We start from the raw sequence: 23600 nt of genomic DNA, 5'->3' as shown, positions 1-23600 counted from the left end.
TCTTGTTAACTATTGAATTGAAAACAAAACCCATGCAGTTCTCAATTACGTCAATCACTGTATGTCTTTATATGGTATAATGCATCTTGTCCTGCACGGTCAACAGCGGTTAACAACTTACTCTGGCACTATAATAAAGCTATCTAATTAAGCAGGGACCCCTAAATGTCACCTGCAACTCGTATTTTGACTCGTATTCTACGGCTGAGAGATATCTTAGTCAACTCACATTATTTATGCCGGTTCTCCCGGATCGGTCACAGAGTTGTAAATTGCATCACATTATCAACGTCCTGTGGGAGTAGTCTTCGCCGCAGCGGTATGCAGATTGTTTGTTAAACATCTGAGGGCCTCCCTGATAGTACCTTGCGATTTTCAACCACCCTAATGTCAAATTCAATGTACGTTTTAAACCAAGCTCACCCGGGTCCAGATCCCTCTATTACTTTGATTACGCTTTTATAGTGGATTTATAAAATACACAAACTTCATTAACTTAGCCACCAAGTCCCTTTCCCCTCAGTTTTGTTGGTGAATTTTTTCGACCCCCCTTTTTATGATAATAAGACACCTGAAATATTATCTGTAACATATTCCATTTAAACAATGACCCTCTGGTGATGTATATCTCATTCCAATGTCTTTATTATGAGACTATTTCCGATGCAATATACAAGCTGAGGGTGTGTGTGTGTGTGTGTGTGTGTGTGTGTGTGTGTGTGTTTGTGTGTGTGTGTGTGTGTGTGTGTGTGTGTGTTTGTGTGTGTGTGTGTTATGAATACCCATCTATCTCATACCCACTTTATAATTTATCTTCAAATATACTTTAATATGTATTGGATGAATAAGAGGTATAAATTGCACATAATTGCCCATATTTCACGGTAACCACGCAAAATATTCATGTCTGGATCCGGAGATGTTGCCATGCAAGGCACATCAATGGTGGAAGTCAGAAAGCAGCAATCACATTTATAACCACTGATACATTCCTTGACAGGCCACTCTGGGTATACTGTTTTGCATTGTTTTTCCATAAGGTTTAATTTTCTTGATGCATGATCGTTATTTTTCCCGAAGTTGGAGATCGATGATTGTTGAAAACAAATCTTTCATTCTCATTTGCCCTCTAAATGTACATCAAATCCATCATCATTTGACAGTCAAAGTAGGACATTTTAGGTACTCAGCAGCATACTTAATGATTAGGCTGCACTGAGCTTGCGATGAACTGGCTTTTCTACGGCGGTGATTGTATACTATTTATTCTAAAAACACACAGCTGATGAACTCAATCTTCTCAGCTCATTTGTTGAGTTCCAACGATTTATGTATATTATTTCCAAATATGTCAATCTGCAACACCAAGGAATACATAGCAGTTTCTAGAATATTAGACCACCATAGGTTGAAATCAGAACAAACCTATGGGCTACACATACTGTATCAGGGGAGGCTGGTGGAGGTAGAAATCGGAGGATCAGCTCACTGTAATGCATTGAATGGAATGAGGAATAGTATCAAACACGTGTGTTCCTCATTCTATTCCGTATTCCATCTGTATTCTATTCCATTCTATTACAATGAGCCCGTCCTCCGATTTCTGCCTCCACCAGCCTCCTCCTTGTACTGTATATACACATACGTTTGAAATCATCTAGTTTTGCAGGCCTTGAGATTCAGATATTCAGACACCCAGTTAACTGTGTGCTGTTGCTCCATGAAAGTTTGCTTAAGTTCAAGTCTGACGACATCTGTGTCAACTCAATTTGTGAGACACAGAACACAGCATCCTGCATTTTGTAATTACCCATCTTTTCACTTGAGAGCGCATGGCTCTCTCCCAACCTTGAACCTACCAGTGACAAAACAACTCCCCGACCGGAAAGAACAGTATTTGGGTGCCACAGTGAAATACGCACAGACACAATCTTGGCTCTTTGCCCATCCAACCAATTAGATTAAATATCATCTTATTGTCCAGGCCAGACTAATGGCACTGGATGAATGCTAGGGAAATATGAGTCACCTTTGTCCAATAAAAACAACGCCAGCTAAGGGAACATGATCTGTTGAGAATGCATCGGATCCAATGATATATCCCGTGCCAAATGGAATGATTGATTGACTGTTTTGCTCACTAAAGCCCTTTTATAAAACCATAGATTGCGGCGCCGGCATCTTAGCCAGAACCACGGTTCCCGCCGATAAATCCCACAGCAGACAGGGGGACTGTTTAGTCGTAAATATGCATGGCTGGCTCAATTACTCAGTACGTCATATATACTACAGGCCTGGCAACGGTGTACTGTAAAGCCCCGCCACCACTGAAAACAAATGGGTTATTTATTTGTTTCAGGTGAAAGCGTTCAGAGTGTGACTGTAGCGGTCAGCTGTTTTTGAGTGATTTGTTTTCGCTGTGTGTTCGTGGCACGTTCAAGATGGCAAGTGTGAGCCATTTCAGTGATTGAATATGTTTCACTTTAGCCACTAGAAATAGAGCGTACAGTAGCTTTTTGTTTTCCGTGTGATAATAAAGGCAAAGTTGCTCCCATCATGTATGCAGTGTGTGCATCCACTCTGCTGTACTTCAGACAGAGCTCTCTTGGCGAGTTCATTTAGAGGAGCATACTGTAGTCATGAATGTCCACACTACCGTACTACTGAGTACTCACGGCTAATACAATCAATTTACACTATGTAGGATGTAATGTTTGGATATCAGGACACATCATTATCCGTTTATTGTTGATTAGTAGTAGCGTGACTATGGGTAGACAGCAGACCTGGGTCGAGAAAGTAAAACATTAAAACATTTTCAGATACTTTGAGCATTTGCTTTGGTGCCTGCCTGGAGTGCCAGATAGGCGGGGTTTGCAATTTGGGGACTATTACATTGGCCCCATTGCGTCAGGCGAACTCGATCAAGCACAGCAAGTATTTGGAGTGATTTAAACCCAGTTCCGGTAAACAGTTGACAGTCAGAGTACAGTGAAGCCGGCTGCTGCCGTGTCAAAACAAATCAAGACGTCTCTCCTCAGTCACACTGGATGTTAAATGTTAATTTCCTGATTCCTAGACCAGCTCTGTATCTTAACCTGCACGTACACATATCATATTAACGTACATATTGCTATTCATCATAGTATAAGATGTAATTATCATAGCATTGATGTAAAAGAAAGATAAATGCTTTGGTAGGTTGGATGTTTTAGGTTTGGGGTGGCAGAGAGGGTATAACCAAGACTTGCAATCTGAAACTTGTGGGTTCGAATCTGCTTTGGGGCAATTTTAACTAAAGTGGTTTTGTTTACTTAATTCTTGTTGCTAATGTTCGGTAATAACTTCCCTTGATAACTTACACATAAGTTATCAGGGTACACTTAAGTTATCAGGTTAAGTTAACCACTTCAAATCTATTCCTAACCCTAACGACTCACAGTTAATACCCAACCCCAACCATAACCCTTACCTTAACCACTCACAGTTAATACCCAACCCCAACCATAACCCTTACCTTAACCACTCACAGTTAATACCCAACCCCAACCCTAACCCTTACCATAACCACTCACAGTTAATACCCAACCCCAACCATAACCACAACCCTTACCTTAACCACTCACAGTTAATACCCAACCCCAACCATAACCCTTACCTTAACCACTCACAGTTAATACCCAACCCCAACCATAATCCTTACCATAACCACTTATAGTTAATACCCAACCCCAACCATAACCCTTACCTTAACCACTCACAGTTAATACCCAACCCCAACCCTAACCCTTACCATAACCACTTATAGTTAATACCCAACCATAACCCTAACCCTAACCCCAACCATAACCCTAACCCTTACCCTAACCACTCATAGTTAATGCCCAACCCCAGCCATAACCCTTACCCTTACCCTAACCCTAACCCCAACCATAACCCTAACCCTAACCATTACCTTAACCACTCATAGTTAACGCCTAATACTGCCTAATCGCTGCTTTATTTTGACGAAAAAGGAAATTCCCTAGACGTCTTCCTTTTGAAGAAATGGGACATTGCCTAGACATTTAGCTATGATACCGCATTGACTAGACATATAGAAACAACCTAACATAACAACCTTTCATAGCAAATAGGTGGTGTCTAATCGTAATTAACATTCAGAGATATCTTCCAGACATTGATGCACCTCTATTAATTTAATTCATGCAAAATTGGCAGTCAACACCAACACATGTTGAGGGGTAATTAAGTTCTCAAAAGAAATAAAGACACAGGTGCGATAATGGCAACAATGACATACCGTGAGAGAAGGAAGTCTCCACACACTCAGGATGTACTGACAGGGGAGTCTAGTGGAGGGAGGAATGGAAGGACAGGCTGATGGTATTACATGGAATGGAATAAGGAATTACCTTAAGCACTCATAGTTAAGACCCAATACTGCCTAACCGCCATGTTAATCGCTGCTTTGATACCGTTCCTCATTCCATTCCATGCATTACAATCAGCCCATACTCCAATTTCTACCACCACTGGTGTACTGACAGCCCATTCCTTGTCATTATTCAGCAACACAACAGGGGGTGATGGTTAATAGTTCGTGTGAGGAAAGACAAAATGCTAATTAAACCTTTTTCAGACTCCAACTGCAAAAACACTGACGTGTTGCAATTAATTTCTACCTCATATTAGTGCGTAACTGAACTTTTCACAATTAGATCATTTGCAAACTCTTCCCCGGGTCAAAGTTGGCAGGGTGGCATGAGGGGGGGGGGGGGGGGGGGGGGGGGAACTTAAAGACATCATTATCTCTGTCCCACTCATAATTATTCTATAAGGCTGGTGGCTCCGTTCATATGTGAGGTCAATTACAGTACAAATATACTTATTTGCATGGAGATGCATGTGGGTGGTTGAGCAAGATGATTCAATCTGAGGAAGAAGAACCACACTACATGCCAAGTTGCATATACATCCCTTAACACCAGGGGGTAGAAATCAGAGGACGGGCTCATCGTAATGCATGGAACCGAATGAGGAATGGGATCAAACACGTGCTTGATACCATTCCTCATTCCATTCCATGCATTACAATGAGCCCCACCTCCGATTTCTGCCTCCACCAGGCTCCACTGCTTAACACTATGTAACGAGCCATCTGAACACTGAATGGTGACTTTAATGATGCCTTATGCTCTGATAATAATGTTGACGTTAGTGTTCAGATGGCTGGTGACATACAGTAGTGTTAAGGGATGTGTTTAGCAGGTGCTGTACAGCATGTGGTCTAACCTGCTCCTTTTTTCCTGACCATATCACCTGACCATCAATACCTCCAGGCACTGATTACTGCCTACTGCCTATAAGCCCATATTTCCTAGTCAGGAAAAGCTCCTGGCTCTTATCATGATGTCGAAAAATATTCAAGGTTCTTCAAAAAGACAGGTTGCCACGACATCAGTTCTGCCAGGCCACGTGTACAGGCTGAGTGTGCCATGTGTGAGAATCTCATGCCAAAGTAAAGTCTTTAAACTTGTCACGCTTTTCAAACAATGTCAGTGTGTGAGAGAGAAAATCTCAGCTTCATCTCAGCACAACAGCTCTTTGAAGGGACATCCGCAGACATCATTGCGAGAGGAGGGAGTGAGAGAGAGAGAGCGATGTGCCTATTGAAATAAAAAGCAAATCATCTTCTGTGGTGGTATCATTTTTACAGACATTTTTTGTTCATGAATAAGTCATCTAGAAGCACAAGGGTTGAGGTAAACAAATCCAAAAAGGGCACATTCTGCAATGGGGATTGTAACAGATTGTTTTTTTCTAGTCTGCTGATTCCAGATTTGAGGCGATGCTATGGTTTTCCCTCTGAAGGTCGCTAAAGCTTTGAACATCCAGCACAGTGAGCTGAAATGAGATTCATTAATAATTATCGTTGCTTCACTCTAAGGCTCCTGGTAATGTTCGTCTGCAGCAAACATTAATATTTTAGCCCCGGTAGGAAAGCTTTTAAAGCAGCCATTCATCTAATCCTTCAAATGGATTAAGAGTGATCCTTTTTCTCTGTCTTTTACCTGGATTTTCAAAAAAAACGTCCTCCGTGTGGGTGATGTGGATGAGAGTGCTGAATGGGTTTGCATAAGGTAGTGTTGACAGCCCACTTTATGATTGGTGGCAGCTTTGGCCACTCATTTTCTTAGTCTAGAGGGGGAATTTAAATAACTTAAACCTGGTAATGAAAGAGTTAATGAATGAGTTGAGTAGTTAGGGGGTGAATCCTAACTTGAGATCTGCGTGCGTAACTTGAAATGTTCCTGCAAATCTTTCATTGACATCAATGCACGTCAAACCACAGTCAGAGTTGCATGTGGATCTCAGGTTACGATTCAGACCCTGATAAACAGAACTGAATGAACACAGTAGTAGGCCCGACAGTAGTAGGCCCGGCTACAAAAACCCAGAATAGACAGTGGGAAAGAAGAGTTTGCACGCATTTGTCTGTAGAAAGCCGGAACAAAACCACACAAAGTGCTGTCTTTGTTTGTGAAAATTATACATTTCCTAACCCTTCTGAATGGCGTCACTGTGTCACACTACTCCTCTTCCTATTCAATGCTCTGCAATAAATTTTCCTCTCTGTTCACAGACAATACTCATACTAACCCACCATTCACAATGGCGGCTTTATAGTCCAATTAAGTACATTGTATGAAAACATCAATTTGAGTCGTTTATGCTTCATCTACTGTAAGTGATTTAAGTGAATTAAGGAGAGTGCAATAAGGGTACCAAGTACCATCGCACAAAAGCAACATAAACCACACTCTAAAAGAAGAAAATGCGAGAGAGATAAATAAAAATGGCTCTCTACGAGCATGCTAATCCTAGAAAACCAATGGCCTGATGTGCAACATTGCTCAACGTGTTGTGCGTTGAGCGAGATCATTGCTTCCGCGATACAGTCTGTTCTAATATGGCTCGCTTGCTTCAATGTCCTTGAAGGCCACTGTATGTGACGTGATGGTTTTAGATGATATCATTACGAAGCACACTAGACATGGTTCATAAGAGTGATCTCTCATTGCCTTCAGTCCTGAGTCTCATTCTTTCTTAAAAAGGATTATGCTATTACCAATGTTCCTTTGTCTCCGTTTATTTAACGGGGTCTTGGTCGATTCACCTTCAACTCAGCCAATTTAGAGAGAGCAAATGCAATTCAATTAATTAACTGGGAAATGGGAAAACTTCCTAATTAATTAATTCCTTATTTTTCAAGTTTTCAAGCATTTTAAGCTTAGATTTCTCAGGGACTTTTAGGTCTCCAAAATAACTCATATTGTCATGGATGGATGGTTGCACAATTAATGTCAGATTGAGAAACAAACCAAAAAGTGTGAATTGAAAGATGTCTGAACTCCACTGTTGAACTCTTCTCAATGAGCCACTGCAAACTGATTGCTCCTGACCCAGAGACTGAACTCTGCAGGGGGAGAATACCAATAAAGTATATAATACATTGGAAACATCTCTATTCAAAAGAGCTCTTTGTTTTGGGAACTAAAACAAGTGGAAAGAAAACAGCTATTCAACTTGACTTTCTCTCTTTTTGCTTTTCAGAGCTGAGAGCCGGACAGCTCTGAGATCCCTTTGTGTAAATCATTCATTGGGTTACTTTTTTGGTCAGGATTCTATTGTGTCGAAGCTGAAGGTTTTGGCAGAATTCAATTAAAAAACCCATGCCTTTCTATTTGGGCTCTGGCGATTCCATTCCTTGTTGTTTGGTTTGGTCTCCAACCCCCTTGTTGTTTGGCTTGGTCCCCAACCCCCTTGTGTTTTTAGGACACCTGTGGCTGTGCCTGGTGTGTAGCCTGAAGTGTAGCCCTGGAAGCTTCATTAGAAAAGGGAAACAATGTTGTAAAGCCCATATTTATTTTTGGTTCTATATTAAATCTATTCAGGAGGACAGGATTACTCTCGCCGCAATCAAGAGCTGCTTCATCCACCAGATGTGACAACTCTCAGGAAAACGTTCATTTTGTGACAAAGTGTCTTCTTTTTTTTCTTCTGTTTCTTTCCTATTATTACTTGCTGACATAAATGACACACACTTATTGTTTGGAGGACTCATTCGGCACAGTGTGAGTACGACCAATCATACCCAATGTAATGTAATACCCAATGGAGTTCATCATCCACACTAGCCTTCACTGTGGTAAGTTCATATCCATAGCTGTGAAGCAGGGGAGGCTGGTGGAGGTAGAAATCGGAGGATGGCCTCATTGTATTGCATGGACTGGAATGAGTGTTTGATATCATTCCTCATTCCATTCCATGCATTACAATGAGCCGGTCCTCCGTTTTCTACCTCCACCTTTTTGCATAGTAGTATAATAGCCCATTTCCCATCTCTTTGACTCCTGACCTTGTCGTGCATTCACAGTCCAGGAGCATCAGACAGGGACACAAATCAGACAAACTACGGGCTGAATATCTTATTCCGCAACATTCTCAAAATCTATTTCTGCTATTGACAGGGCATCGATTCCCTGTGAATGGATAGCGTGTCCAGACCTGGATGTGAGATGATGGGGTGTGAGACAGACACACATACACACACACACACACACACACACACACACACACACACACACACACACACACACACACACACACACACACACACACTCACACAAAGGCCCATGCACACTCCCAATGCGGCACAGTGGGCATGCACACTAATGTACACACACACACACACACACACACACACACACACTGCTTGATAAGTGTCTCCTCGCCATGTGGGGCCTGTCCATTGCAATACCATTAATCCAATCCAATGTGTCTGCTTAATGCTGTGTGCTACGGAGAGAGACCAGACTTATCATCTTTAATGTCTCTGGTAGGACATGTCGGGCAATTTACCTCCTTGGTCTGCAGAGGAAGGAGGAACATTCTAGAATTATATTAAAAAAAAAAAATGTAATATGTTTTTTAGGGCATTTCTGCTTTATTGGGACAAAGCCAGTAGAGATTGACAGGAAGGATGGGAGAGACAGATAAGGGGTGACATACAGGATATGTCGAGGGTTGGAACTGAACCAGGAACCTTGTGGTTATGTGGTATGCACATTCGTGTGCTATGCCACTAAGCGCCTACGATTGTATAATTTAACGAGAATTCTATACTGATGATCAACAATCTTCCTATATGCTTATCCGTCTTTATTTTATAGGTCTTTGTTGTGCTTTTTCATCATAAAAATTAAATCCATCCATTTCTATATATATATATATATAGAGAGAGAGAATAGATTAATGAGTGAAAACACAGCTGTTGTGGGTTGTTTGTGACCATTTGTATAATCCTCTATGCATTTTAAATGTTCATCACCATAACAATTACAGCATAAATAAGAAATACATATCAAGTCATTAAAACAGCTGCAACAAAGGAGCTGAACTTACACCGTATTTGTGTTTCCCTCAAGTTACTGACATTGACTATTTGCCCAGTCTAAAGGGATCTGTTCCTTGTAAACGGACATTCTCTTGTGCTGGTTCTGCTGTGTGAAGAGGAAGACCATCATCTCATTATCATTGCTTTATATTTATGTGTATTCTATTGTTCCGTATTGTTCTATTGTTCCATTCACTTTGAATTGGCATTTTGCCAAAGAGACACGTACGTTCCAGGTACCAGGTGAACAAGAGCCTTTTAGTTGTTGCATGTTTTGTACCAAACACGTATCACATAGTGTGAATTACATCATCCACGAACAAGCCCATGAAATTCTCATGCATATAGATTCTATCGGATATGATATACGTTGCATATTAATTTTCATGTTTCATATGCAGGATGCGTAATTCTTCATAATGGCTTAATAAATCACATGCATCATCGTGACATTATGCTTAATTGGAGTTTTATTAATATTTTCAAATGTTCAGAAAACCCGTCTGAAACCAATAGCACAACTTAGTTCGAGGCAATTAAAATGGCTTTATTATGGATACAAAAACCCATCTCATCATTTGAAGCAATATACCTTTACGCATATAATGATATCATCTTCTGTTACAAGTCGATAGTTGCAACACTAGGCTATCGAGAGAGAGGAGAGAGAGAGGAGAGAGAGAGAGAGGGAGAGAGAGAGAGAGAGATAGAGAGGAGGGAACAGAGAGAGAGACAGAGATAGAGAAAGAGCAATTCATTCAGCTGATTAGATTAACGGACAAGGGACAGATAAAGTGTCGGTTCCCTGATTGAGAGAAAACAGAACGCGGGCGAACCTACTCCATAGGATCACATTAATTGAGCTTTAAGTCCACTAGCCCGCGGCCCTGCTGACATTCTCTCCAGTGCACAATTTGTGTGTAATACTGTATCAGCCCCCTATACACACACATGCACACAAGCACACAAGCACACACACACACACACACACACACACACACACACACACACACACACACACACACACACACACACACAGAGAGAGAGAGAGAGAGAGAGGGAGAGAGAGAGAGAGAGAGAGAGAGAGAGAGCGAGAGAGAGAGAGCGCAGAGTAGCCTATTTCGATAAAGAAATGTTTCAAAATTATCTTTATGAAGAAAATATTAATGCGTCGTGAGTGGAGAGGAAAAAAACAGAGACGCAAGAAATCTCCCCTATCTTTATCCTGGATTCTACCAGCTCCTCCCCCACGCGCACGGGGCTTCATTTGATCACATCCTTCAACTTGGACCACTTCGCCGAATCGCACTTTTTACAACACAGCAATTGGACGCGCCGCAACTTGCGAGGAGTTCTGTAGCCGCCGCACATCAATTACAGCCACAAAGGGAGTGAAGCTGAGCAAAAAGGACTTGTTTCCAGACAGAACATCTTTCTCAGCCACCAGCTATGGAGAGGGGGGTCAGGTTTTGCCCTATTTGGCACAGTGCGCTTCGGTTTCTGCTTTTGATAATTTTCTCTTTCTTCCTTGCCGCCAAATCAGAGATAACTTGCAGATCATGCCAACCGGGGGAGAAGTTGCGTAGGCCAACACAGGAATTACTGCTTAAAATGGACACAGGAGAATTCGCAACAGGGTCTGGATGGGAAGTTGGAAATGGAGAGGGGGCAGCGATGTTTGATTCTGCAAGTCCCGAAACTCGCCAGCTTGATTGTGCAGCTGGGTCCGCTGAATGCACCCGGGGCCAAGGAAAATACACCTATTCAAGGCGAAAACGGAATACTGACAGGCTCCGTTCAAAGAACACGCTCGGTCGTGGAATGCCCCATGGTAAGAGTGAATTTACCCCGCGCGAGGACAAAGTTTCCGGCCGCAAAATCAACGGTCATGTGAAGACAGGTGTCGGGAAGGCTCGCTCAGATTTAACCCCTGCCAACCAATACAAGCACCGAGTTCGAAGGAGCAGCCTGAAACCTAATCATAGGGATGATGAAGTTAAGTCTTCCAGCTCACCTCGGAACAAGGAGCCGTTGCCTTTGAGTAACCCGCGAGAGGGCATCACGGCATCGGCTGGGCGCAGAGTGACAAGGTCCGAATTGCGATGGAGCAGCGAGGACAGGAGAACGGGTAATTCAAGGCAGGACGAACAAAAACTCACCAGTTCAACCTTTGCCTTGACCGGGGATTCGTCTCACAATCAAGCCATGGTGCACTGGTCTGGGCAGAACAGCAGTGTAAGTGAAACACATATGTATACATTCACTAAGCGTAATTTGGCCATGTACGCATCTACATCAGCACATAGCCTAGATGGAGAGGAAAAAGGCGCTAATGTTAGCTGTCAGTTTGCCATATTACGTTGAGTGAAAAACGGTCAAGAAGTGTGTGTGTGTATGTGTGTGTGTGTGTGTGTGTGTGTGTGTGTGTGTGTGTGTGTGTGTGACGGAGTTCAGGATTTGCAGGATTTATTCCGAGGCAACCTACACTCAATGGAGGCAACAGTGCGCGCACTGTTTATCCAGAGTATTTGCCACAGTCTATTCGCCATGAATCTCCGCCCGTTGTTAATTGAAATCGAGTGATTGTTAGACATTATTTACTATAAGGCCTTCACATTTTGCATGCCTAATACCCTACTATCAACTTTTTCCCCTTCACATAATGACACCATCTTCACTCTGACTTGAAGATTCATATGGATCCGTTTTACATGGTTTCTATTACACTCAAGCTGTTTCTATGAGGCTGGCCTAAAGTGATGAAAAGTATCAATTAAAGGACCCTGCTCACTTTTGATAATTATGCTGTCTTATGTTGAGTTAATTGTTGCAGTTTGTACAATAACATCCTCCCCAACTGGATAGGGTCTCTAATAGTCTCCCCAAACACATCACGCTATATGTCTATAGTAGACATGTAAAATACATTTTGAAACAGTATCTAACATAGAAAGGATCATTATAGGATTTCTTAACTTCACAACCCATTAACATAGCACCTTTCATAGACCTTGTTTCTTGAGACTCCCCTGTACCTCCCCTGTACCCCACAGTTCTTCATTACACTGATAATACTTAATTTGTCCCTGTAGGGGAACCCCTTGAAGAACTAGTTTGGGTTCTATATAGAACCCTTTTGGGTTTCAAGGGTTCCGCTTCAGGGACAAATGCAGAACCCTGTTTTGGTACTAACTATAACTTTTTTTCATAGAGTACCCCCACATGGCTTAGCCCTGTCTGTAACAAAACCGATTTCCTTCAGCTCCCATATCCCTCTGAAATTGCCCCCCCCCCCCCCCCCCCAAGCCTCTAGTGTTTCTGTGGGCTTGAAAAATTAGCTCGTTCCAAAGTGTGACCCCACACTTGAGACGGCGCATGTCAAAAATCACCTCGTCTTATGACCTATCTCTCTACCATAATGTCAAAGTAATACTGTACTACTTTTCCATCCACCATTGTCAACCTAGGCGGTAACACTATAGTTGCCCCCATACCTGATACCTGTGTAATAACATTGTAATAACTATAGCATAAACTATTTATGAACAACGGTCTTTATTCCACAATAACATAAACTGCTCAATTACTTTTTAAATTATTAAATGTGCTATTACCAAAGTACTATGTAACAGCATGCTCATACAGTGTTATTACTATCTTAATGTAAATAGTCTCTAGTCTTACAGTATGTCACTACTATGCAGTCTGAAATTGTTTTGTGATATTACTAGACTGTTTTCATTGTGTAACTGAAACAATTCCCTCGTATTCTCTCTCTCCTGATGCAAGCAACTTTGTAATGAACAAGAATAGACCCCCTGCGTTAAATATGTAGAGTTTGTTGCTATATGCAGAAACAGAAGCTCTTCCGTTTTACTGTCTGGGCACATGCAGGCAGAAACAAATGAAACAGAGGAGCTGATGATGTTCCGTCAAGCAGAAATGGAACTATATCGTTAGGAGTGTTCTGTTCTGTATATCTAACCTCTTGGGCATTTGCATAGCACGATCTTAATGATATCCCATATGCTTGGTGTGTATGCCAGATTGGAACTTGCCTCCTCATAACTCCCCTAGAGACAGTGGGAGATGGAGTCACAGAGCAGATGAATTGAAATGAAATGAAATGAAATGAAAGGGGCGCTGTGTACATTGTAAAAGGTGCATGCTCTGAAATCTGATTGGAAATGATAGTCGGATGATGATGATGGATTGGATTTATGCAATGGTTTTCCCGTGCTCAAAGCACTTCACATTGTATGGGGTTTTGGAGGGAGGGAGCGAGGGACGCGCGCGCACGCACGCACGCACGCACGCACGCACGCACGCACGCACGCACGCACGCACGCACGCACACACACACACATTAACTACCGATGTGTGTAGCACACAAGGTGTCGAGTAACATCTAAGTAATCTGTCTACTTGACCTCAATGATCAAAAATGCCATTTAAAAAGGGGTTGGTACTGTATTTGTATGTCTGCAATCTGTCCCCTGTTGTGACAGACCTGAGAATTGGAAATCTGAAAGGTTACAGCAAAGCACTGTTTCCCTATGGGGGACCTGTGGCATATTGCACATACAGCATGGGGCACATACAGCATGTTTCAGGAGACTATGTATTTGCATGATTGAAATGTCAGGCATTAAGTACTTCGACTTATCGCTCAACCGAACACAATCCAGACTGACATATTGTCAGTCCGTTTAACAAGTTTACACTTGGGCTTCTACTGCTTGCCGAGATCGAGAATGTGACCAGATGGATCATGGGTATGAACAGAGATTAGAAATTATGGATGTCAATGTGTGAGACTGTAGCTTTTCCAGGGGAGCCTGGTGGAGGCAGAAATTCGGAGGACAGGCTCATTGGAACGCATGGAATGGATTAAGGAATGGCATCAAACACACATGTTTCTCATGTGCTCATGGGAGGTAGGTGGAGGTATAAATTGGAGGATGGGCTCATTGTAATGCATGGAATGGAATGAGGAATGGTATCAAACACGTGTTCCTCATTCCATTCCATGCATTACAATGAGCCTGTCCTCCGATTTCTACCTCTACCAGCCTCCCCAGAGCTCGTCCATCCATGAGGTTAGATACAGTACCCCCACAGATACTCTTCATTGGCAGATGTGCTCCTGTTTTATTGAGAAACCTCATGTTAAAGATACCACCCGCATGTACCAATTTGTCCCTGTTGAGGCAGCTTTGACATGTCAACTAACGACAAAAAACGAAACCATACTGAAAATGGAAATCAGATCTGAGGACACAGTGATCAAGGACACAGACACAAAAGCGTATCTTAGAGAAGTTTTCCTCCCGCTGAACAGAAGTAGACATTTTTGTCGCCAATTACTGAGAAGTTCATCACATAAAGTTCCTGAAAGTGTTGTGAGAAACACCATCTGTCTAGGAGCCAACGGTCTCACGCTGCTTCTGTATGTGTTGAGATAATCTATTTATGGTTCTCTGCTGCCTCGTACAGCAGTGGAACAGTTTACAGCCAAAAACCGCCTTATCTCTGATGTTCCTCCACTGTACCTCATCAAACACTCTTAATTCACTCATTTTCAAAACAATTGGGTGCTGTCAACGGATGTGTAGTCTTGGCGTCAGCGTTACACCAAACAAATTTACAACCTGTTATTCAAGATGGCCGAAATCAAACAGCCAATTTGCAGTATATGAGGCATCTGGTAACCTGACACTCGCAGAATCAGAGACAGCAGTTTCGCTACAACTCACTACTAGATAGCCAACGATGCTGCCAGAAACGTTCGGAGAAGCTTTTTTTGTGTAATCCTCCTCATAGTTTGGCACTAACTACCCCACCATTAGTCTTGTTGTATTCCCACAAGCCACCAACTCACACTTACTAGAGAGTGAGTCATCCCGTAGCATGGCCTGAATACAAACAACAGTAACAGCAACTCATTAAAATGATTTTGGATCTTTTGATTATTTATGTATCCAGGTTAGTCACACTGAGTTAGAAATATCTTTTTCAAAGGCAAGCCCTGGTCAAATTATCAAATTGCCAAGAATAGTTATAGAAACATTACATGCATACAATTACTAGCACTGGAATAGGATTCCCTCAGAAGTTTTCTTTTGTATTTGCATTGCAATACTTCTACATATACAGTGATGGTTGTTCATGATAATGATACTAATATGGTACAAATATTCAGTTAATAATTAGTACTTTCCCCCCCGTCAAGGTGAGTTAACTCCAGTCTCTGTGCCTGTGATAATTGAGCTGCTCGGCGCGTGCTGGGCCTGGGAGTGATGAGAACGCAGACACCGTCACACTCCACTAGGCAGCATTTACTTACTGATCTGGCAACACAAGCCTTCATTTGCCTCCAAACAAACCTCCACCACACCCAGACCCTTGTCTGCGGACGATTCCCAAAGGAAATAATCACAAATAATAAAGCCGTTGTTGGAGTTGTTGGAAGCTAAGAGAAAGGCTTGAGATGAGGAACGTGCCAGTCAGCATCTTGAGGCGGACACCAGACAAATAAAACGCAGTTTATAAGTAATGTACTTGGGCACTCTAATCCAATCGGATGAGGCCTCAGGAGTGCACACTTCATTTCAGTAAGTGCCCTTAGGTCCTGATTGTCCCCTTCCTCCCCCTCCCCCTTTTCCTTCTCCTCCTCTCACTCTCTGCGTTAGATCCTCTCTCAATCATGTTTTGATATGATTTCATCTTCATGTTTGCGTTTGGTCAATTTGCAGCCTTGTCGTGTTAAGTGGAGTAAATTTGTAATTTACAGAAAGAAATTGAATCACTCGAACCCCTGCTCCTGAATGCATGTGAGGGTAAATGGATTGGCAGTTTTAAACACACTGGTTCAATTTCCAGGTCTATCAGGGTGATTTTACAACATTCAAGGGTGAAGTAATTGTGTTTGCATGCATGAATGATGTGATTAGGTCGACAGGAATGCAAGGCCATTGGAGCTAAGCAGTTCATGGCATCTAAAGCCACTACCATATGTTATACCTTCATGTAAAATATATTCATACAAGATATTATATATCCATTTATATTGATGTAAGACGCGAAACCTATTTTTCGTAAAGCTTTGTTGAATCAAACCCTAATTCATGTTTTGACAAATGCTAATTCCGATGATCCGCGTCTCAAATTAGCTCAGCCCCGTCATCCACTTCTCACCGCACGTCTCGTTGGCTCCCCTCTTCATAAAAGTACTGTACAGTGACACATATCACATATGCCAGCGATATGAGAGAATTATCCCCCCCTCCTCCCACTCCCCCCAACCTCCCTGCGGTTTCCTGAGTAGGCGGTGGATCGGTGGCATTATTTTCAAAGGCCCCCCTCAACCCTGCCTTGTGATGGAGAGACAGGATGATGTGAGCGATGGAGTGGATGGAGGGGTGCGGGGGAGAGAGCTAGCAGTAGCGTTTAGCGCGGCACACCATTAGAGGTGCATTCGAGCGCGGTCCAGAGTCCGGACTTCAAGGTGGAACACGCTCACAGATCAGATTTCGAAGGGGGAATTGATGGCTGTTTGGATATGTTCTATGATTTATGTATCGAAGGGGAACGAGTCCAGACCAGTTTGAGGAAAGCCTAAAATGAAGAAAAAAAAACATGGGATAGATTTATAAGAAATAATTCAGTATGTTTTTCCTTTCTGGAGGAAGTAGGACTACAGGATGTAAAACAAGTAGTTGTGGATGTTGTAGTCACAGCTTTTCCTTTAATCCGGTTTTGTATGTCCACTGTACACATGTTTAGGAAAATAATTTGAGGGGCGCTAACATGATAATTCAGTTACTTTCATAAGCAGATAATATTCTCATGCTCTTTAAGTTAGCATTGCAATCATCAAAATGTAGAGACTGTAAGATATTCACAGCTGCTTATGGACTGACAAATAGGGTATGAAATGCATGAATAATTGGTAATATGTGGAACACAACTACTTGTCATTCGGAGCAGGAAAGCCTGAATGCGTTTTGTACATCTCAAGTGACAGATTTCTTTGATTACCATGTTATTGCATAGGCCTAGTCTGTCTACCATGGAGTTATGGAGCATAATCTGCCCACTGCAGGAGATGTTTGCTTTTTAGATCACTTTTGTCAGATGTGTATTTCTCATTTCAGATTTGAATGTAACCATATTGAATCATCTTATGTTCAGGGCCAAGATGGTTTGGCTGTGGATCTGAGCAAATGTTCTCCTTGCTTGTTTAACTGGAGGTTGACCTTTAACTGGAAATGAATGGAAAATGAACGTGTAAGGGGTGAAACCTTGAATGTCACATTTGGATTTTGGATTTTGCTAAGCTCTTACTGAGATGGTGTGTTATTTAGTTTTGAGAACATTCCCACTTGTTGAGAGATCTAGAAAGGTTATCTCACACCAACAATTGTTGTTGTGAGTGATTTCAGATCTGATGCCCCCACAGTATATAACAACGGAGGGATGAGGGGCGACCACGACGACCACGACGACCACGACGACCACGACGGCAAAATAGGTTGAAATATAACCAAAATTCAAACTGGAGACGTGACAGGACTGCATTAGGTGGGAGTTTCTGACTGCATGTGTTCCATCTTGGGGGAAAAGGGGATAAATCGCCATGGCGAGAGTGGATACACATTAGTCGTTTCCATGGAAAACCCTGTTCAGATTGACATGGGCAATTGTTGTTGCTATTGAACGACAGTCAAGGGGTCTTTTTTAGGAGACTGGAAAAGTCCCATCTCAAGAGTTGATCAGGTCCAGAATTGTGTAGAGCCATTGCTGCAGTACAAATTGAATCCCATGCCTTTTTAATGGAGAAGGACTCTTGACGGGCAGGGAGCAGATGAGGATGAGATGGCTACTCAAGTTAATTGACCAGGTCAGATATAACGTTAGAGACTACCTGAACACCCACATGTGTGTCTGTAAGCAGTAAGCACTCAGTAAGCACCACTGTGGGAGGAAGGGGGCTATGCCACTAACTCAAACCGGAGATGAACCTGATTTCTCTTCTTCTCTTTCAACAGCTACAGTAATGCACACCCACTAGACGTTGTGTGCATGAACACATGTAGCACTTAAAAGCTGGCTTTCCACAGTGAGGCTTACGTTGTGCGTGCCAGTGCGTGCCAAGGCCAATTGCTTTTCCACAGTCACTCCCGGGCTTCCACAGGGCTTACTCCGGGCCTATTCGGTGCTTAAAATTCTGGCTTGTAGCCTCCTCTATCCCCCTGGTCCTTATGAGGCCAAACGGGGCCGGGGGCATGGTTTAGAGTGAGGGCAGGGTATTCTTATCATCCAAGTGCTGTAGTTGGCTAGCGAACTTGATGGGTGGCAAGCATAATCCAAGTTAGCTCACTGTAACTACACAATCTAATAGATTTGAATAGTGCTTTTTTACAAATACAATTTGTAAATAAAGTCATTAAGTGCGTAAGTTACCAGAACCTGCCACCTTGCGAACTGTATAACGCAACCAATCAAGATCATACAATTAGAGATGAGAAATGATATGGATGTCAACGTGTGAGACTGTTGCTCTTCCCGTGGAGGCCGGTGGAGGTAGAAATCGGAAGATGGACTCATTGTGATGCATGGAATGGAATGAGGAATGGTATTACATTCTGATTTGATCTGAACACTGATTTGATCTGTACGCACATAGCATGCCTCATTCTATTCCATGCATTACAAATAGCCCGTCCCTCGATTTCTACCTCCACCAGCCTCCCCTCAAGTCTGTACTTTCTCCTCTATACTAAGTGACTGGTCTCACTCCACAGTGTATCAGGTTATGCTACAGTGGGAGCTTCTTTTGAATTGCAGGCCAGAATATTACAAGGTAATTATACCGAACATATTTAGCTTAACTGTTATTATTTAACTCGTCTTACTGGTTAATTAAGTCTACAATACTTCTTAGGATCGTCATGTGCCTTGTGAGCTGACATGGCCCTGTTAGGGCAGTTGAACCGAAGGCCATCCGACTGTGTCATTTTGTGTGTGTGTGTGTGTGTGTGTGTGTGTGCTAGTGTGCCTGTGTGCCTGTGTGGTTGTCTGAGTGGAGGAGCGAGCGAGCGAGCGAGAGAGAGAGAGAGAGAGAGAGAGAGAGAGAGAGAGAGAGAGAGAGAGAGAGAGAGAGGGGCCAGAAACAGCAATCAATCTTACAAGTGTAATTGACATTCCCTCTAGATATTATTAAACATGCAGTAGGCCTATACCAACAACCAAGACTGCTTACTGAATGCTGTTCTCAAAACCACCTGACACATTGGTGGTTTACCCCAACAAAATGTTTCAGAGTTCTTGTCTGCTATAGGCTGCAGAATTTACCGTAGAATACTGGATGGTTCTAACGAGCAAAGCGAGACCGCAGAAAGAGACAGAGCTAAGAATAAAAAAACACTATTAATTTTGTTAAGATCCCAGAGTTTAAGGTGTGGAGTCATTCATTATGCAACAAATTAACACTCTGATGTATAGAACCTTCTGAAAACACTCATCTCACTCAGCGTGTAAATGACGTATGTCGCGCTCAAACGTTGTGTGACTGGCATGCACTATTTGGTCACATTATTTACAATTACAATACTTTAAAGTGAGCAGAGAAAGAGAAGTGGAGAGAAACGGGTGGTGATCATCAAAACGAGACAGAAAAGAGAGACACAAAAAAGAACAATAATTTAGTTTCAGTGTCACCACCCCTTAGAATTTGCATATTGGACTGAGGGGAACGGTAACTCTTCTGTCTTTATGTTAGGGATCAATTCTTCCCCGACTGTTGGTTTAGAATTCAAGTCGGGTGAACGCTAGTCTATTAACAGATTGAATAAACCGGTATTAATATTAAATGAGGATTTATGGAAAAAAATGAATCCCTGGAAAGCAACTTCAAACAGCTGCCGTGGAGGGGAAGGGCCCCCGTCTTGCAAAGGCGAGAGGCATTTCAAAGGCAGGTGTGAATTAATACATTAAATAAATCATGTCCAAAAGTGTTCTTTCCTTTGAATCCTAAGCGGCGCATATGAAAGTTTACATACTTTGTGGGCGAATCAAGTCGACGCGTAATCTCTTTGTTTACACGGGTAGATGTTATTTGTTGACTTTGCTTGGGTAGTTTATTTTTTATTTTGATTTAAATCGACCTCTAATGCCGACTTCACTTTTGAAGGAGTTCTGATTTCTCTACCTCCCTCTGGATCGGGCAGATTCGGTGAAAAGCTGTGGCCATTAGTTTTTTTTAAATGGGAATGGCGGGGGGAGACGACATGGCCTCTTTTGGCAGGCCCCATCTGTGTGCCCGGCGTCTTTGAAAAGACACGTCAGAGACAGATGAAGACATCTGGAGATACCAACCTGCCACATCTGCCCAAGTCTAAACATGTTTACCTCAGCCCGCTCATCACCCAGCGAATTACCATGTAGCCTTCACCAGGCTTTGATCGCCCCCGTTGTCAATGTCGCAGCTCTCCCAGCCAGAAACCACCAATCAGTCTCCATTAGAAGCCACCAAAGTGATGTTTTGACACCCACACCTACAGTGGCGCACTGGACTCATCTGTAATATTTCATGGAGAGAGAGAGAGAGAGAGAGCGAGAGAGAGAGAGAGAGAGAGAGAGAGACCAGCTGTCGATGTCCATTCTTTATCATCGTCATGTGTAATTGAACCGTAGGTGTTGGTGCCTTCAAATCACTGCTGGCTAATCACAACCTATCCAACCTCACTGTCATCTATTGCCCCCCCCCCCCCGCCAAGACTATCAGATTTGATTTCTGCATCTAAACGTTGTTGCATATTAAATGTGTCTACTATAAAGATTTCACGAACGGTTGTTTGTGGTATGTAATTTATATGTAAAGTAGAGACAGAGGGGTGTGTGGAGGGGGTGTGTGTGTGTGTGTGGGGGGGGGGGGGGTGCAGGTGGCGGGATGTTAGATTGGATAAGTGTCTGACTACATCACGCTTTAGCTCATTAGTATTTGGGCGGTTTCGATTGGGTGCCAGGAATCGGGGGTTTCTAATTAATTCATCCACTCAGCAGCGAAATACTCCTGGGGATGACCGGGGGCCTTAATAAAGGGGTTCTAGTGTAGCACAATGAATCCTTCCACCGTTGACACGGAGTGAAAAGAAATCACCCCAGACTAGATAAAACCGTGTGCCGGTCATGGCCAATTGAATTCTGTCTCCGAGTATTATGACTTTCATACTTCTTTGTGCTGTTGAAGTGCTCCAGATCAGAAAGAGGCAGGCTTCCACTCTTTTCCCAAGACTTCCAGGGAACCTAAAGTCCTCTGCGAGATTAGGTGCTACAGTATTAGATTATCTTAGCATGAGTGGCAGTAGAGAGCAAACATATTTCACCTGCCACCAGCCAGCCGTAACGGGACTGTGAGTTCACTGCTCTATTCGGGGGAGGCTGGTGGAGGTAGAAATTGGAGGACAGGCTCATTGTCCTGCGTGGACATACATGTACCATTCCTAATTCCATTCCATGCATTACAATGAGCCCCTCCTTTTCTCCCTCCATCAGCCTCCCCTGGCTCTAATCCACCTCCTGCCTCAAAGCAGAGATATAGTGTCGAGGATCTAAAGCTGTGTGTTTGCACATTCCATTATTAATCAATAATGCATTAATACACTGTGTTCTTCTGAAAACCAGGTGGGCCTTTTGATATTGAAATTATGTTTTTGAAAGGGTGACAGGGACTATATTTTGAGAAGGAAAATCAACATACCAACTGTACGGTACTTGGATCAAACATCCACATCATGTTTTTATTAGGTCCTTAGGATGAATGGGTACAATGTTTTAACACGTCTTTGTGTTAAAGATGACAACTAAGAACAAACGACCAGCTCGTTTCCCAAGAGTCGTTTCCAAATGTCGTTATACGATGACGACAGACTCAATGCACATTGCTACATTTCGTCAGTTAACCATACTGCCATCCATCTACACTACTTAGTAAGGCAATAATAATTGTAATTAAAGTTTTTGTTTTCAACAGTTGAACATTTGAATCCATTATTTTAATTCATTCTCAGACTAGAGACAAAAAGAACTGTAATTGCCCTCATAATCTTTAATTTTCAGTTTGATTAAACTGATTAAGATGTTTTTCTGCAGACAGTTAATTAGCAACTACTTGTAATCAAATGCATGCCTAATTAGGTGCACTTTTAAAGCAAAGTTCAAAGCCTCTGCTGTCGTACATTAGACCTAATGACTGCATCGAACACATTATTATCACAAGAAACATCACTCATCCAACTAGTATATACCGTAGCATACCATACAGTAAATACTTACATAGAATATGGCCATTCCATAATATGGCCATTCCATAATATGGCCATCTCATAATGTGAACAGAAAAACTGAGGCATATGCATATCGACCTCGGGTAGAAATGACCTTTGAACCCCCCCCCCCCCCCCTTAGTTTGGTAACTTTCCAGTCTTAAAGGGTACCATGCTGAGTTGTTCCCTCCAAATCAAAGTGGTGTCTTTCCGTACCTGGCAGCTAGCCAGAGTTTACTTTGCCAGGTTTGCCAGCTGCCCATGGCCCCATTGCAGGGACCTCAAGGCAGGTAGCCCTCCCCAGGCCAGATGGCCCTGCAGTGGGGCTACGTCACCCAACCCTCCCCACGGGACCGTCTGCTGACCACTGGTCATCAAAACCAAGGGTGCCAAAAAGCTATCTAGTGAAACTCAGATGAAAGCTAACAAATCTGAGCTTTTACTGATCTTAAAATACGGAAACTAAAAGTAGACACTTTCTAGCATTGTTTGAAAAGACGCCATGGTTCCGTTCACAGGAAAAGGCAATCAAGGTAGTTTTCATTTCAAAGTGACTTTGCCGTTAACATTAAATCGTATCAACAGTAGGATACAAGGCTTTTCGACGTTTAGGCGCTTTTTTTTCTTTTTTCTCGAAACAGCACACCGATGCTTGATTGCAGCGAGTCAAGATATGGACAATCAACTACAAACGTCCAGTAGCACGCTGAGATAAGAGGAGAAAGGTGCCTCAAAGAGAGCAGTTGTCCGCTCTCTCCACATATTGCCTACATCCCTCCAGGCTTGGCCAAGGTCAAGGTCGCTGGCAGAAC

The 23600-nt window shown here is 42.7% G+C and overlaps 1 protein-coding gene across 1 annotated transcript in view; it reads left to right on the top strand.

Moving 5' to 3' along the window:
* Nucleotides 1–10894: 10894 nt before the first annotated feature.
* Nucleotides 10895–23600, top strand: part of sorcs1 (sortilin-related VPS10 domain containing receptor 1) — a 95767-nt gene continuing 83061 nt past the window's right edge. Inside the window, exon 1 of the mRNA XM_083694196.1 lies at nucleotides 10895–11695. Within this exon, the coding sequence (XP_083550322.1) occupies nucleotides 10910–11695 (786 nt within the window). The 5' untranslated portion in view covers nucleotides 10895–10909. The remainder of the gene's footprint in view (nucleotides 11696–23600) is intronic.

Source organism: Argentina silus, assembly GCF_951799395.1.
Source record: "Argentina silus genome assembly, chromosome: 22".
NCBI lineage: Eukaryota > Metazoa > Chordata > Actinopteri > Argentiniformes > Argentinidae > Argentina > Argentina silus.
This window is presented reverse-complemented; position numbering and strand designations above follow the sequence as displayed.